Source organism: Herpailurus yagouaroundi, unplaced genomic scaffold, assembly GCF_014898765.1.
Source record: "Herpailurus yagouaroundi ecotype Mexico unplaced genomic scaffold, PumYag 67641, whole genome shotgun sequence".
Taxonomy (NCBI): Eukaryota; Metazoa; Chordata; class Mammalia; order Carnivora; family Felidae; genus Herpailurus; species Herpailurus yagouaroundi.
Window position 1 is genome coordinate 7,423,271 of NW_024420442.1, and position 13,775 is coordinate 7,437,045.

Here is a 13,775-nt window from a genome sequence, read left to right on the forward strand (position 1 = left end):
CAATTCAACCCACTGTGCTAGCACTTAGCCTGATAGTTCTACATCTAAAATAGCTCACAATAAATGATTTGAACAGATATCTTTCGCCAATCAACAAAGCTTAGCTGCACACACCGTTGCAATGGATGACCAGGTAAATGTAGTTTAATTTGTAATTTAATAACGACAAAATTGGTGGATCTGTTTACTAGACCAAGAAGTCAGTGAGCTACAGAGTTTGCTGCAGTGCTGGAGGGGCAGCAAAGCCTAGTGCCAAAGAGGACTATGTGCTCTGAAGTCAGTCCACTCTGGCTTAAAGCTCAGGATCCCCACTTTCTAGTGAGGTGACCTCTTAATCTCATTATGACCTCTACATGACCTCTTATCTTTGCTGTGCCTCAGTATGCTCACTTCTAAACTATATATAATACCGATACGTGCCCTTAAGGATTGTTGTGAGAATTAAATGAGCTAATACAAGTAAAATGCTTAGCATCAATCATTTTTGTCGACAAATTTTATTGATAGGATTGCTTTGTGCCAGGCACTGATCTCGATGCTGGGATACAGCCACAAACATGGTTAACTCTGAGAGCCACTGAATTTTCATAGAGAATAACAGGGGTGCCTGGGTGGCTCAGTCGGTTAAGTGTCCAACTCTTGGTTTCAGCTCGGGTCATGATCTCGCAGTTCGTGAGATCAAGCCCTGCATAAGGCTCTGTGTTGACTGTGCACAGCCTGCTTGGGATATTCTCTCTCTCTCTCTCTCTCTCTCTCTCTCTCTCTCAAAATAAATAAATAAACACTTTTTAAAAAATAGTGAACAACAGTTATAAAGAGAATGATGATAACAACAACAACAACAATAATATTTAACATTTGTTGTATACTTACTATGTTTTGGGTACTATTTCAACTTCTTCTGTTACATTAACTCATTTAATTCTCATAAAAACTCTATGTTATAGGCACTATTTTAGGCCCATTTATCAGATAAGGAAATGGAGGCCATAAAATGTTAAATAATTTGCCCAAGGTAACACGCCTAATAAGGGGCAGAGGTCTCCAAATCCATGTTCATAATGACTGCACTATATTGCCTTAATGTCATGTCGATATCATATGACATTGTTCACCCTATAAAAAAGGCAGACTTTGCAATGACTGAAATGTTCTATTTTCACTTATGAAATAAATAAATATATAAGCTAATTAAACAAGTCTCAAAGTATATAATAGAATTTTTGATACAAGGCCATCATAATAAATTTAAATGGAAACATAGGTTTGAACACCATATAAACCTATTAATCAAAAGCTTGCTATTATCTGGATTTGTTTATAGCGGGGTTATTAAGTCTTAGATCTAAAACATTATCTCTCTATACAGTAAAAGTTAATAGAAGATAATCCATAAGGTAAGAGTCTGTCTCATAATTGAACAAGAACATTTAAAAAGGCCTCTAATGAATTTAGACTTCTCAAATCACTCCTTGTTTTGAGTGATTCCATATTAAAATCATGTTTGTATTACAGTACTTTGTCATCCCCTAGCTTCATTCCTTCAGCATTATTCCTCATTACAGATTATTACAAACCAAATAAATATACATGTTGGGTTATCCTAAAATGTGATAAAAGACACAATTTTGATATTATAGGTAATATTATCCATATTCAATAGAAGCACCATTCAAATATATTCAAATTGTATGATAAAAATATAAAAGAGATAATCATGAACATGAATATACGCTATGTTCCTATACTGTTGACATTATCAGTGACTTCCCTACAAAATAAATCTATTTACTTAGCATCCCCTGTTCTATGACTCCTATAAAATCGGTTCTGTGAACTTTCTTATTGTTCACATTTTGAATAAATCTGAATAAACCAAACTCCCCTTATTGTTTATAATTTCAAGAAAGTCCAAATCTGTTTTAATCTACTTCTCAGAATTCTGCTTCAGTTAGGAAACCAGGTTAAACCTGCAAAGAAGTTACTAGTGCCATACCTGGGTAGAATCTTTCTCTACCATGATATTCTATTCGTTCTAGGAATAGGGCTTCCACAAAGTACATGTTTCTTAAGTTAATTTGCATTAAAAAAATTTTTTTAATGCTTTTATTTTTGAGACAGAGAGAGACAGAGCATGAGCAGGGGAGGGGCAGAGAAAGAGAGAGAGAGAAAGACACAGACTCTGAAGCAGGCTCCAGGCTCTGAGCTGTCAGCACAGAGCCCGATGCGGGGCTCGAACTTACGGACTGTGAGATCATGACCTGAGCTGAAGTCGGACGCTTAACCGACTGAGCCACCCAGGCGCCCAAAGTTAATTTACATTTGAGACTGCAGAACCACTCGAGCAAGGAAATTAATGTTCAGTCAAAATAAAATGCCATCCAGCAAAATCAATGCAATTTACTATCGAGTGAGGGGGACTTTAATCAGGGTGCCTCCAGAACAATATTTTTCTTAAACGTGGAAAGAGTGCCTCAAGACTGTTTTCTCCTTTACTGCCCCAAACACAGTATCCATACAATTCTGCAAGCCATTTACCTTGTGAAAAGAAGAATACATTTTTTAAATCTTGGTGTAAAACTGAATTCTTGGGAAGAAATTATGTGCTGGATTTTCTGATAGCTTCCAAATAACTACTACTTTAATGAAATTGCTACCTGAAAATCTGGTAGCAGTATTATTGTTTAACTATAATTTAAGAAGCTATTGTAGATTGGTACTTATGACTTCTAATGAGAAAACCATAACAACCTTTTAATTGAAGGGAAAATGGTTAACTACAGTAATTGCAATCAATAAGACTGCGTTAGTAGCATAAATATTTCTTCTCAAGGAGCATTCCTTACTCTCCTCAGCAGTATTTAAGGCTAGGGAGTGCAAAAAAAAAACAAAAAAAAACCAAAAAACCAAAAAAAAAAAAACCCCAAAAAAAAACCCAAAAAACCACCTCATTAGAAATCCGTCTGTTATTTATAATACTAAGGCTTGGTTCAAATTTTGGGCCCCAGAGTTGAGAGAGAGTCTCCTCCCCCACCTCCACCACAAGCGAAACAAGACTTTGAGAAGAAAAGAGACATGGCAAAAAAGGCTTACCAATCACATAGGCGAGTAACAAAGCCAAAGTCACTGTGATTGCAGTGGCGCTCAAGGCCGTGCACTTCCAGTTGCAGCACCTGTAAGGTTTGTTAAAGGTAAAGGCAGGTCTGGAAAAGGTGCTTCGAGGAAGTGGCCTGGGAGGGGGCGAGTACACGGTATTGGACGTCAGAGGGTAGTTTTGACTGGCTGCACTGAAGATAGCTGAGGAGCCAGATCCATGTTTAAACAGGAAATGCCTGCAAAAAGGAAACAAAAAGTTTGGGCTATAAAACCAAAACCAGTTGTCACAAAGACACCAAGTACACGAATTTCAATCACGCTTTGACAAAGCTCAGGAGAACCTGCAGTGTCCCCATGAAATTGTCATATACCAACAAGTTAACTCCAAACTGCCTTTGGTGGTGTCCTTTTGTTTTCTCCATTTACACTTTTAGGAGGCAGAGAGAGGTCTTCTGTTCCCTGACTTGCTGGCTAGTGAATTTCTCAAACCCTTGAGTGTTAACGTTCCACGTTTGATGTTATTTGCCATACTGCTCCTTTTCATTAACTATGATACTCAAGAGTTGATTCAAAAACAGAAATATCATCTGGCATATTTGAAATCTGACTGTCTTAGAAACCAGTATTTTATTTAGAGATTAGCTTTCACAGACATATTTTCAAGCAATATTCTATTATAAAAGTTGTCAAACATACAGCCAAGTTGAAAAAATTTTATGTAAACACTCATATACTCACCAATTAGATTCTACAGTAGACATATGACTGTACTAATTTTACCACATATTTCCCCATCTCTCTGTTCCTGTCTTCATCCATCAGTCCATCTTAGTTTTTAAGCACTTCAAAGTAAATTGCATACATCAGTATACTTCCCTTCATATATTTCAACTTGCATATTATATGGAGTTCAATATTTTTTACAGATTTTTAAATATAACATTTATACATGATGAGTTGGACTCTTTTAGTTTCCACATATAAGTGGTATCATACCATATTTGTCTTTCTCTGTCTGACTTATCTCACTTAGCATAATGCCCTTGAGGTCCATCCACGAACTCATAAAAACAGAGAACAGAATGGTGGTCACCAGGGCCTGAGAGGTCAGAGAACAGCAGGGATGTTTAAGGGCATAAACTTGCAACTAGTAGATAAATAATTCCTGAAGATATAATGTACAGTAGAGTCATTACAGACGACAATATTGTATTAGAATCATCAACCTTGCTAATAGAGATCTTAATTATCTCCACCACAAAAAAGAAATGATAATGATGTGACGTCATAAAGGTGTTAACTAATGCGACAATGGCAATCATACTGTAGTATAAATGGATCAAATCAACAGGCTGTACACCTTAAACTTACACAATGTTGTATGTAAATAGATTTCAATAAAAAATGATACATGATGAAATGCACAAATTTTAAGTGTACATTTGCTGAGATTTGACAAATGTAATCTCCTTTGCAACATAAACCCTTATCAAGATACAGAACACTCCCCTCACCCCAGGATGTTTCCTCCTGCCTCTCTAAGTAAATCCTTACCCCACTTCCCCCAGACAACCACTACTTAGCATTTTTTCTACATGCATTAGTTTTGCCTGTTCCAGAACTTTGTGCTGCTGTCATGTTTGAATTACTACAGGATGATTATTGACTGCTCATGACTATTGTAATATAGATATTTCATAAACAGTAATGATTTATTGCCATGGAAGGACTTGCCAAAAACAAATACATGGAAGTATGTTTTCGTGCACATATTTTACACGTACTGAGTGCTGTGTGCCATGCATCGTGCTAAATGCTTCTCTCAGTCTTCACTCATAGGAAATAGGCTGCATTATGATCCTCATGGTGCATTTAAGGGCATGGAGGCCAAAAGGGGTTTAAGAAACTTGCTTAGCGGGGCCTGGGTGGCTCAGTCGATTAAGGGGCAGACTTGATTTCAGCTCAGGTCATGGTCTCATGGTCCATGAATTTGAGCCCAGCATGTTCTCCGTGCTGACAGTGTGGAGCCTGCCTGGGACTCTCTATCTCCCTCTGTCTCTGCCCCACCCCTGCTCACTGTCTCTGTCTTTCTCTCAAAAATAAATAAACTTAAAAAAAAAAAACTTGCCTAAATTCACCTAGTACGTGAATGACAGAACCAGAATAGGAGCCCAGGTCACTCTGGCTCCAAAGTCCTTAATCTTAACCTCTCTCCTGTGCCACCAGGGCAGTAAAATGCACTGCTAAGCAAAAGACATTATGGTGCTACATTTTAATGTACTACTACAACACAAACCCCTCCCCAAAATAGAGAGCCAACATCACCTTGTCACATATGACCAAATGCACAGATCATTAAGCCTACATTAAGAATGCTTTCCAATTTCCAGTGTTAAAGGAGAAAAGCATATGTTTAAAAGAGAAAACAACTACCTAACAAGCCAGTTAATGAAAAATCTCCACACTAGAGGATTTTGCTTTAGTATCATGAGGGTAAAGGTTATTTAAAGGGCAGGGTTGCTGAGAATAGAACACATTCACAAGCCTTTCTGGAGGGCGATTTGGGATTATGTGTCAGAAGACTTTAAATATGCATATTCTTTACTGAATAATTATGCCTAGAGGAATTTATCCCTAGGAAATTATGTGTCTGACAATATCTGTAACAAGTTGTTCGTTGCAGTGCTATTTGTAATAGCACAAAATAAACACCTAAGTGCTCAATAATTGGTATTTGCTTAAGTAAGCTATTTTACAAACACATAGTAGAATACTATACAACCATCACAAATTGTGCTGTAAAAGAATATTCACTAGGAAAAGTGTTTACAAATATCACCAAGTGAAGAAAGGCAGCTTCAAAACAGTATGGGCAACAAGATACAATTTTTAAAATAAAAAAAATATATGTTCATGGAAAAATAGTAACTTGGGTTACCTTTGGGATAGGAGTATTTTTTTTTTTAATATATATTCTCTGCCTTGAGCTTACATTGCGTTTGTAACAAGTATCAAGAAGATGGGAGGTGGGGTGAATGGAAAAAATGCACTGCTTAACACCAACCACACCGTAGTCGGTTCTATTTACATAAACGTGATTTGCTGAGCACCTAGGAAGGCTAGACACCGAGGCACCTTATGTGCAATTTTTTGATTCTCATATGCGTATGAGGTTGATACTATTCTAATCTTACAGATGATGAAACACACACCAGAAGAGGTTTAGTAGGAATAAAATGGTGGTGATAATAGTAGTTATCATAATAATGATAATAAGAGGTAACTTCATTAAGTGCTTACTTGTGCCAGGCATTGTTCTAAATACTTTATAAACTATTAGATCATTTATTCTTCCCCAAAACCCCATTAAAGGAAATATCTCCATCTACAGATGAGAAAACCAATGAACAGAGAGGTTCAGTTTTCCCTGGTCCCACAGTCAGTAAATGGTGAAGCTGAGTTTCAAACACAAGCAGGCTGGCCCCAAAGCCATTGCTCTCAACCACTACATGACACTACACTATACTAGGGTTATGCAGTTAGCGGACGTGGTAAGATAAGAACACACACCTGTTCGGACACAGAAGCAGCATGTGGATAATACTGAATTGAGTCACACTTTTACCCTGTTTCTCTTGGGACCAATGACAAGCGTGAAAATGCCGGCTACAGACTCACAGAGATGTAAGGAAACTCAGTAATCTTCTAATAGCCCAAAGCCCTGATTTTGCAGTTAGCAAAACTGAGGCCCAGAAAATGAAATGGATTACCTAAAAGTAACATAGGTAGTTAATGGCATAAATGAGCTTGGAATCGGGGACTTTCAAAAGAGAGTGCTATTTCCAACCCCCTATGCTACCTGCTAACCAGTCTTCACCGGGTTACTACCAGGTTCTAATCTCTTGGGTTAACTGATCCAGGCCAAATACAATGTGCTCCGACAGTACTATGTAATACATGTCTATTTTTCTTTCTTTCTTTTTTTTTTTCAACGTTTATTTATTTTTGGGACAGAGAGAGACAGAGCATGAATGGGGGAGGGGCAGAGAGAGAGGGAGACACAGAATCAGAAACAGGCTCCAGGCTCTGAGCCATCAGCCCAGAGCCCGACGCGGGGCTCGAACTCACAGACGGTGAGATCGTGACCTGGCTGAAGTCGGACGCTTAACCGACTGCGCCACCCAGGCGCCCCACATGTCTATTTTTCTTTATGTCACATGTTCTTACAGTAAATTTTAAAGACCATCTTAACTATTCTGGATGAATAGGGAAGCATTACAAAGAAGCTACCCTTTAGTTGTTAAGAACATAAAGGAGTTATTGCTGCTTCTCAGGGCACCTAATGTATCCCCAGAATGAAGAAACAGTATATAGTAGAAATAAGAATAAATATATTAAAAAAGTGACTCACAGCATTATGCTCCTTCCATTTAATTGTACTTCCTCTTTAATCCCTGAAATGGTCTCCTCCATTTACAAAGAGGTGAATTTCTTCTTTAATGCCTGCTTAGCTCTCCCAGGCTATGTTTTCCCCTTTGGCTATCTAATTTACTAGAGAGCAAGAAGTGTAGCACTTTAGAGACAGCAGAGTGGAGTAACCTCCCCATCTCCTCACCACGACCTGGTAGTTACTCTGGAGGTGACAAAATGTCACTTGGATATAACCAATCCTGCACAGCAACATTCTGGTATGTTCCTATGGGGTAAAAGGGAAGCCCAGCAGTATGGGGTGTTTTCTCCACAGTGATCGGAGATAAAATCTTCGATCCTTTGCATATTTATGAAGGAGAACAATTGGATTTTAGAGACAATGTAAGTGGCCCGTATGTTGGATATTGATTTGGTTTGGTATATCATTAAGGGGGAGAAGAAAGACAAAGAAAGACAGAGAATTGTTGGCTATTATGATGGCAATTACAAGCAATAATCAATATCCCTGAGCACTGTAATTTCATCGTGACATACACCAAAGGATTTACAAATGCAGTTTCATAAGTAAAATATTACAGCATAATGAATAAATTCAGCAGTCACAGCAGAGCAACATTTACACTAATTCGTATTTGAGTGGAATCCAAATCACAGTCCTCAGTGAGGGTAGATAATAAAATGAGTTCATATACTAAGGTTCCTGTTTTCTTATTAACAAGCTGAGATTAAGATTCCATGCTCAAGGAATCTATACTTTGATGTGCATCATGAAAAACAGCACTGCAAATGCTACGCATTGTCCTAGGCCTTGCAATCCATTGTTGGAAAGTGAAACTACTGCCGAAATGTGTTTTCATAGTCCCCGAAAAAAGTAGGAGCATAAAGACAAATGCGCAGTGCTAGACTTCAGCTATGTGCTCATAAAATCAGATCATCTGTCTAAGCACATTGCTTTTCCCTGGGGACCTGAGGATATACTAAAATGTTGCTATCAATTTCATACAATTGGGTTTTTTGCACAGACCAAATGATAAAAATGCGGTTCAAGAGTTTATGTGTAAGTAGTACTCTCCTTTGCATCTGTTTTAATATTCAAGTTCAAATTTAAAAAGGAAAAGCAAGATATTGCCAAAAGGAAATGGGCATATAAGGAAATTGAAAAAAAAAATATCTTCGAGACTGATGAGACCCAGTGGTGGTAAGTGGGAATATAATAAATGCTCCTGTAAGGATTTTAAAATCATCTACAAAAAAGGGGAAAATGTACTCTCTCTTTTTAAACCCCTCATGCTACATAATTCTGAGGGTATCTGTTAGCACTAAATAATGTGATTTAATGTGGCACTTAAAATTCTATAGGAAATAGACAGAAATCTACAGCTTTCTAACAACAGATGCATAAATAACCAATGAAATTTTTTCTTTTACATCTTGTAAACATGCTTATGAGACGAATAGCTAAACCTGTATTCCCTTAGCTATAAGCATTTGACTCATTTTTATACCCAGAAGAAGGAATTCAACTTATTTCCAGTTCTCAGCTGAGGCTGATTTTTAAAAATAAAATAAAAAAGAAGATTGCAATGAAAAAGCCTTGAGTCAAGTTACTATGGCCAAATTACATTCAGATAGAATGGTGGAATTTAGGCATTTCTTGTTTTTTAAAAAAATTATTAAATGCATTTTTATTGTGATTAAAAACCACAAAATATGAAATTTACCATCTTATTTAGTTTTAATTTTAAGTGGACTCCACGCCCAATGTGGGGCTTGAACTCAGAACCCTGAGATGAAGAGTTGCATGCTCTACTGACTGAGCCAGTCAGGTGCCCCCATCCTAACTATTTTTAAGGGTATAGTTCAATAGCATTTATTGTTGTGAAACCGATATCTTGCAAATATGAAACGCCATACCCATTAAACAACCTCCTTTTTCCCTTTCCCTCAGCCCCTGGGAACCACCACTTTGCTCTCTCTTTCTATGAATTTGACTAGTTTAGATGCCTGATGTAAGTGGAATCACACACTATTTGTCTTTTTGTGACTGGTTTATTGCACTTAGCATAATGTCCTGAAGGTATCTCACATGTAGTATAGGATAGGGTTTCCTTCCTTTTCAAAAGGCTGGACTCTATTACATGTAAATACAGTACCACATTTTCTTTATCCATTCATCTGTCCACGGACATTTGGGCTGCTTCCACTTCTTGGCTATTGTGGATAATGCCGCTACGAATATGGGTGTGCAAATATCTCTTTGCGATCCTGTTTTCAATTCTTTTGAATATATACCCCCAAAGTGGGATTGTTGGATCATACAATACCTCTCTTTTTAATTTTTTGAGGGACCTCCATATCATTTTACATGGCAGTTGCACCATTTTACAACCCCACCAATGGCACACAGGAGTTCCATTTTCTCTACATCTTTGATAATACTTGTCATTTTCTATTTTTTTTTTTTTTTTGATGGTAGTCCCTAATGGGTGTGAGGTGATATCTCATCGTGGTTTTGATTTGCATTCCTCTGATGACTGGTGACGTTGAGTATCTTTTCATAGGCTTATTGACTATTTTTATATAACCTTTGGAGAAATCTCTATTCACACGTATTTATTCTTTTTTTTTAAATTTTTTTTTTCAACGTTTATTTATTTTTGGGACAGAGAGAGACAGAGCATGAACGGGGGAGGGGCAGAGAGAGAGGGAGACACAGAATCGGAAACAGGCTCCAGGCTCTGAGCCATCAGCCCAGAGCCCGACGCGGGGCTCGAACTCACGGACCGCGAGATCGTGACCTGGCTGAAGTCGGACGCTTAACCGAATGCGCCACCCAGGCGCCCCCCACACACGTATTTATTCTTATGTCCCTAAAAACATCATACATTTTTTTTAAAAAATGTCATGCTGGGTCACAGCCCCATTTTCCTCTCTGACAAGAAAACCCAGTGTTATTTTGCAGAAAAGTGTGTTTACTAGTCAAGATTATCAACCTCAACATATCTAGCTTTTCTTTAGTAGCCCATTCCTTATACTCCTTTTTAGAATAAATACTCCTCCAAAGAGTATTTATCCAAACTCTTCTTGAATCTCAGTGGAATTACCAGCTTGGACAACCTCCTGTGGTAACAAATTGTATTTCCCTACTAACAGCTACATAAAGAAAGATTTCACTTTATTTGCTCAAGGGTTCTTTCTTCCAAACTTTAAGCCATCCCTGCCCATACATCTGCTCCAAACATTACATACTGTTTATAAAAAAAATTTATCCTCTCTCCATGTTGTCCATAATTTTTAAGTGTTTTTTTTCTTTTTAAAGAGTTTCAGGATACCTATCTAAGCCTTAATTTTTCTAGGCTTAAGCATGAGTCCTACAATTTATCCTTGAATGCAATACTCTATATAGTCTAGATTGGTACTGTAATTTTGCAAGTGGGGTAGTTAGTAGCTAATGGGAGAGCTCTTTTTAAACTCTTTTTGTGGCTATTATTCCCTCTCTTCTTTTAATTAGAATATCTGCCTTGCCTGTATTGTATATTCCTTGAGAGCAGGGACCAAGTCTTAATTTCTAGGTATGTTGTCTCATACTTCAGAGGTACTCAATGAACATATATTGATTTGTATGATGCCTTCGCTTCTTCTAAAAGGCACTTGATTCACTGTGCGGAATGAATGAGGCTTGGGAACTCTAAAATAAGTTTCACTTGTGAGCACATATCTCTTGGTTTATTGAATGCAAAAGGACAACCATAAGCTTTCATTTTGTTTTAACATAATCTAAAAGAAACAAGTCAAAGAAATAGTTGATTCATATTTCACCTCTTTTTTGTAGGACATTTGGGTAATGAAAGAATTATTGTTAATAAAAAATATGAACAATTAAAAATAATTGTTTCTAATAATAATGGCAACAGCAACAACATCTATGTGCTAGGCACTCTGCTAAAGTACTTTGTGCTTCTTTCTCACTGAATCCTCACAATAACCCTATAAAGGAAGATGGTACTATCCATATTTCATACTTTAGGAGGCTTAGAATCAGCTATTAAAGTTAAATAAATTTCCCAAGGTCACCTAACTGGTAAGTGACAGAGCTGGGAATCTATTTCAGTTTTGTTGATTACTAGACATAAGCTACATGAGCTTAGGAATGTCTGACTTATTTACTGCTGTATCCTAAGCATCTAGAATGGTGCCTAGCAAACTCCATAGGTGCTCCATAAATATTTTTAAATTCATGCACGAACAATAAAACGCATTTACTTAACCACTGTGCACATAGTAACTCATGATATCACTGGTAATGTTAATCATTAAGGTAATAAAATCTTAATTCACATGATCATCTGGCATTTTCCTTTCACAGTGAATATATGTAAGTTTGGCATTCCACTGAAGATGTTTTTATGGAAATATTTGCTTCAACTCTTAAAATTACAGAAATGACAAACTGACAAACTGGAAGGTACACCGTGAATTGTCATGTCTCCCTTTTTAGAACATGGGAGACATCAGAACATCTTTTATGTAATAGTGTATCGGGCTTTCCTATATAAATTAAACATTTCTATAACAGGATATTCAGACATAAGTTGGAACTAGGAGTGCTGGCATATATATATATGTGTATATATATATATATATATATACATATATACATGTATATATATGTGTATGTATATATATGTATATACATATGTATGTATATACATATATACATATATATACACGTATGCTGGAGAAAGAAATTATCACATATTCTATATTTGATCAAGTTGCTTTAGTAGGCCCCAACATAGATTAGAATAAATAATTATCCTCTACTTTATAATAATGCCCTTTGAAGACACCCTCTCATTCTCATTTTCCAAGGTAGATCCATGCTCTATAGATGTAACTTCAATGTAAAAAATTGGTATTGGGGTGCCTGGGTGGCTCAGTCGGTTGAGTGCCCGGCTGTTGGTTTCAGGTCAGGTCACGATCTTGTGGTTTCCTGGGTTTGAGCCCCATGTCTGGCTCTGCGCTGGCAGTGGAAAGCCTGCTTGGGATTCCCTCTGTCCCTCTCCCTCTGCCCCTCCCCTGCTCGTGGCCTCTCTCTCTCTCAAAATAAATAACTAAAACTTAAAAAACATTTCTTAGGGACCTCTGGATGGCTCAGTCACTTAAGCGTCTGACTTCAGCCTAGGTCATGATCTCCCAGTTTGTGAATTCGGGCCATGCGTCGACCCGGCTGTCTGCTGTCAGCACAGAGCCCGCTTTGAATCCTCTGTCTGCCTCTATCTGTCCCTACCCTGCTTGTACATGCTCTCTCTCTCTCAAAAATAAACATTAAAATACATTTCTTTAAAAAACAATATTAAAAAATCCTACACCAGTTGAGGGGCAAATATCAACTTACATATTTTCTATTAATGTAAATGTTCTTGTATTAAAAGGCTCAGACCAATACATAAAGATTATTTACCTAGATAAGTAAGTACCAATTTTTCATTTTCTTTATACTGAATAGTACTTTAGGCCCTAAAGTATGGTGTGAAAGCTGTGATCCCTTCAAACTCAAAAAAATTTAGAAAGCTATTGGTGGGTGAGATTTTCAATCCTCTTATGATTGTACATACATCATCTCCAAGAAGGAATAGTGGAATGTCACTTCAGAGTTTTCAGGAGATCATCGCCTAACAGGGACCATTTTAAATGGGAATAAATAGGTGACCTATGCAAAATTTATGAGCACATGTTTAAAACTAAACCAGATCCCAAATTTTCTAAGAATTTAAAAATTTTCTTGATTTTGCAAAGAAATTAAATTATATTTCTCTTTACAAAACCTGAAAGTCCATTCCCAATTTTCCTTACCAGAGCAACCTGTTGGTTTCATAGACTTGGTTTCACTGGCTACTTGGCTTATTTACTTATTTATTTTTTTAGAGGAGTGGGTAGTGGGCAGAGTATTATATACCTTGACTATCTTTTTATTCATCCTCATTTTCTACAGATAGGTATTTTCTTCATTTATTTTATGAGCCAGTTGACATGGCATACATTTCTGTATGATTTGTTTTAATTGAATAGTAATCTATATTAGCAAGGACACCTTATTTTAAAGAAAGAGGGTTTCAAAATAATTACAAAGGAGTACAGTAAGGAGAGATCCTAAGCATTTCCCACTAAGCTCTTCAGGTTGAAAATATAGGTTATCATTCTAATGCACCTTTTGAAGGGTGTTGATCAACATTTGCCTTACATTA

General features: G+C 37.0%; 1 protein-coding gene across 4 annotated transcripts in view; it reads right to left on the reverse strand.

Annotated features, from left to right (window-relative positions):
* The window catches only part of TENM1 (teneurin transmembrane protein 1), a 796,361-nt gene that overhangs the window by 319,922 nt on the left and 462,664 nt on the right, over positions 1-13,775 (reverse strand). For all 4 annotated transcript variants that reach the window (XM_040467962.1, XM_040467961.1, XM_040467964.1 and 1 more), the window contains one exon: positions 3,094-3,332. In XM_040467962.1, coding sequence (XP_040323896.1) covers positions 3,094-3,332 — 239 coding nt within the window. The remainder of the gene's footprint in view (positions 1-3,093; positions 3,333-13,775) is intronic.